Source organism: Neopelma chrysocephalum, unplaced genomic scaffold (genome assembly GCF_003984885.1).
Source record: "Neopelma chrysocephalum unplaced genomic scaffold, ASM398488v2 Primary Assembly neopelma1_138, whole genome shotgun sequence".
NCBI lineage: Eukaryota > Metazoa > Chordata > Aves > Passeriformes > Pipridae > Neopelma > Neopelma chrysocephalum.
In genome coordinates this window covers 5,355,124-5,358,802 of record NW_020897800.1, presented here as the reverse complement: position 1 = coordinate 5,358,802, position 3,679 = coordinate 5,355,124, and the positions used below count along the sequence as shown (strand labels likewise).

The following is a 3,679-nucleotide window of genomic DNA, read 5'->3' as shown; positions in this document are numbered from 1 at the left end:
GGAGATTCCCAGGGAATGGGGGGCTTGCTGGGAACGGGGGGGTTTCCGGGAGTTGAGGGTCACTAGAAATAGGGGGGTCGCTGGGATGGTTATGGGGGCCCCTGGGGGAATGGAGGGGAGATCGGGGTGAGAATGGGATCAAAGGAATATGGAGTTCAGGGAATGTGGGGGTCCCAGGGAATAGGAGGTCACTGGGAATGGGGGGCTCACTGGGGTGGTTATGAGGGTAAATGGGGAGGGGGGGCTCCCGGGGGGAGTGGAGGGTTTATGGAGTTATATGGGGGGTCCTGGAGGGAATGGAGGGGGGATCGGGGTGTGTTGGAATCCCTGGGAATGGGGTGGGGGGAGGGTCAAACGGATGGAGAGTCCCAGGGAATGGGGAGGTCACTGGGATTGGGGGATCGCTGGGGTATGTGGGCTTTACGAGGGTATATGGGGGGGTCCCGGGGGGAATGGAGGGGGGGTCGGGGTGTGGGATCGCTGGGAATGGGGAAGGGGTCAAAGGAATGCAGGGAATGGGTGTCCCAGGCAATAGGGGGATCCAGGGGATGCATAGGGAACTGGGGTGGTTCCAGAGGGAACTGGGGTGGTCCCAGAAGATGCAGAGGGTTCTGGGGTGCCCAGGGGGGCTGCCAGCTGTGCCCCCCAGGCCTGGCAGCCCCCCATGTCTCAGCAGAGCTGGGGCAGACCCTGGGGCGCATGGGGCAGACCCTGAAGGATCAGGTGCCAGCAGCAGGGAGCGCCTGGGGGGGCTGGCTGCCCCCGGGGATCCACCCCGACCCCCGGCCCCCCGACGAGGCCGATGTGGTGGTGGTGGGGGGCGGCGTGGTGGGCTGGTCCGTGGCCTATTGGCTGAAGGTGCTGGAGGGCCGGTTCCGGCGGCACGGGATGAAGGTGCTGGTGGTGGAGCGGGACCCCACGGTGAGACACCCCCTCCCGGGGCAGGGTGTGACCCCCCCCCGAGCCCCTGTTAATTGCTGGGGGGGGTTCTCCCTGTCAGTATTCCAGAGCCTCCACAGTGCTGTCGGTGGGGGGGATCCGGCAGCAGTTTTCCCTCCCGGAGAACATCCAGATGTCCCGGTTCTCCGCCAGCTTCCTGCGTGACATCAATGTGTGTGGGGCTGGTTGTGCGTGGGGGGGGGGTGGTTTAGGGGGTCCAGCCCTGCTCACCGGGGTCCCCTCCTCTCCTCACAGGAGCACCTCGGGGTTCCCAACGAGCCCCCCATCGACATCCAGTTCCAGCCCTCGGGATACCTGTTCCTGGCCTCTCCAGAGGACGCTGCCAAGCTGGAGGCCACTGTCCAGCTCCAGAGGTGGGGGACACACACAGGCCCCCCCACAGGGGGGATTTTGGGGAAGGTGGGGGTCATCCTGACCCTCCCCTCCACCTCCTGGCTGTTCCCAGGGATGAAGGGGCGCAGGTAGCCCTGCTGTCCCCCACCCAGCTGAAGGAGAAGTTCCCCTGGATAAACACAGAGGATGTGGCTGTGGCATCCTATGGTATGTGGTGGTGGGGAACCCCCCCTTAACACCCATCCTTAACCCCATAACCACCCTGTATCCCCACCCTGCTGGATACTTCCTGCATTCCTGGCTTTATTTATGGAAGGGGAGGTCCAGCCCGCCCCAAACCGCATTTCTGGGGGAAGGGGTCACACCACAGTGCCCCACCACCACCACCTATGTCCCCCCAGGCCTGGAGGATGAAGGCTGGTTCGACCCCTGGACCCTCCTCAACGCTTTCCGGCGCAAAGCCACGTCCCTGGGGGTCCACAACTGCCGCGGGGAGGTGCGAGGTGAGGAACCGTGGGGGTGGGCACTGGACCCCACTGGGACCTCCACTGGGGACCACCACCCCCAGGAACCCCCACCTTAACCCCAAACCCTCCAGCTTTTGTCACCACAGCCGATGACATAGTCCCGTCACCAGAGGAGTCCGCGCGCATTAAATACGTGCACGTGAGTGTCTGTGTGTGGGGGTGTGTTTGTGTCTATGTCTGTCTGTCTGTCTGTGTCTGTGTGTGTGTCTGTGTGTCTCCGTGTGTGTGTGACCCCCCCAAAACTCATGGGTCCTCCAGGAGTGTCCATGACACCCCCTCCCCATCTCCATGTGGGGTCTGTACAGGTTGAGCGCATTGAATTTATAATTCACAAGGACACCCCCTCCAAAGTTTGCCCGAGTTAAAGACCCCCTTACTGTGAATGAAGGACTGAAACCAGCCAGAAAGGCCTTGGATGAAGCAAAGTGTGGATCTTGATTCTGTGCACAGGCTGCACTGGGGGCATTAATTGGGGTGCCCAAGTCATGGCAGCTGCCCAGGAAGAAGGAAGATCATGTGTGTTGTTTGGAAGGGTTATTCAGGGTGGCAGTCACTGCTGGGATGTCTGCCCTCACTCCCAGCCTTTTCTGAGAAATACTGAGGCAGCTGAAATATTTATCTGGTTGTGTGTGGTATACATGGGTTTTATGAAATGAGAGCTCACAAAATTCCTGCAGTGGCAGGAACTCTGTCCAAAGCAGACCTGTGCTGTATCAGGTGGCTGGAGGGCCGATGATCCATGACTTTTCATAAGTATTTCAGTTATCACTGGGATATCCTGTGATAGGAGACCTAGAAAGTGGACCTTGGCCACCAGGACAAAGACCTCAAGCCGAACTGCTACAATAGTTCTGCTCTTTGCCCTGCATGTGATCCTAGAACAAAACACTCCAAGTCTGTGCCCACTCCTCACAGATCTACATGCCAGACAGCCTGGAGTACCAGCCTGTCGCCTGCTCCATCGTGGTCAACGCCGCAGGCGCCTGGGCCGGGAAGCTGCTGGAGGCTGATGGGCTCCCCAGGAAGCTGTGCCAGCCCCCCCTGCCCATCCAGCCCAGGAAGAGGTATCTGGGGGGCTCATGGTGGGAGGGGAACAGCCTGGCAGTGCACCCTTTGTGGTGGGTCAGAGCTGGGGCACATCCCAGCACCTCTCCTTTTTCCAGGGGGAGCGAACCCCTTGGTGCTATTTTGGGGGGCACCTCAGCACCCACCACCCCTCTGTCATGGGGGGGACTCCTCAGGGGTTTTTTTGGAGGCAAGGGGGGTCATCCTGGCACCCACCACCCCTCCATCTTCAAGGGAGTGGAGGGATGGCCCCCCTTGGTGCTTTATTTTTAGGGTGGGGGGCTTGCATCCCACCATCCTCCAACCTCAGGGAGGGAGGGTGAACTCCCTTAGTCTTTTTTTTTGGAAAGGTGATGTTGCATCTTGGGGCTCCCATTGTCCCTCCAGTGCCCCCACCCCCAGTACCCCCATTATATGCCCGTCCCAGTGTCCCCATTATCTCCCCAGTGTCACCTGTTGCCCCCCCCCCACTGACCCCAGCTTCAGTATTCCCAGGATCCCCCCAGTATCCCCAGTGCCACCAGTATGTCCTCAGTGCTCCCATTACCCCCTCAGTGCTCCCAGGCCCAGTATCCCCCCCAGTGCCCCCATTACATTCCAATGCCCCCAGTCCCAGTGTCCCCAGTATCCCCCCAGTAGTCCCATTATCCTCTCAGTATCCCTCCATGCTCCCATTATCACTCCACTGCCCCCAGTCCCAGTGTCCTCATTATCCCCACAGCGTCCCCCAGTGCCATTATCCCCCCAGTCCCAGTGTCCCCATTATCCCCCCAGTGCCCTCGGTCCCAGTGTCC

General features: G+C 60.6%; 1 protein-coding gene across 2 annotated transcripts in view; it reads left to right on the top strand.

Annotated features, from left to right (window-relative positions):
- The window catches only part of FOXRED1 (FAD dependent oxidoreductase domain containing 1), a 6,363-nt gene that overhangs the window by 1,367 nt on the left and 1,317 nt on the right, over positions 1-3,679 (top strand). For both annotated transcript variants that reach the window (XM_027699295.1, XM_027699296.1), the window contains exons 2-8: positions 677-921; positions 1,001-1,111; positions 1,195-1,313; positions 1,406-1,500; positions 1,695-1,796; positions 1,892-1,959; positions 2,736-2,884. In XM_027699295.1, coding sequence (XP_027555096.1) covers positions 677-921; positions 1,001-1,111; positions 1,195-1,313; positions 1,406-1,500; positions 1,695-1,796; positions 1,892-1,959; positions 2,736-2,884 — 889 coding nt within the window. The remainder of the gene's footprint in view (positions 1-676; positions 922-1,000; positions 1,112-1,194; positions 1,314-1,405; positions 1,501-1,694; positions 1,797-1,891; positions 1,960-2,735; positions 2,885-3,679) is intronic.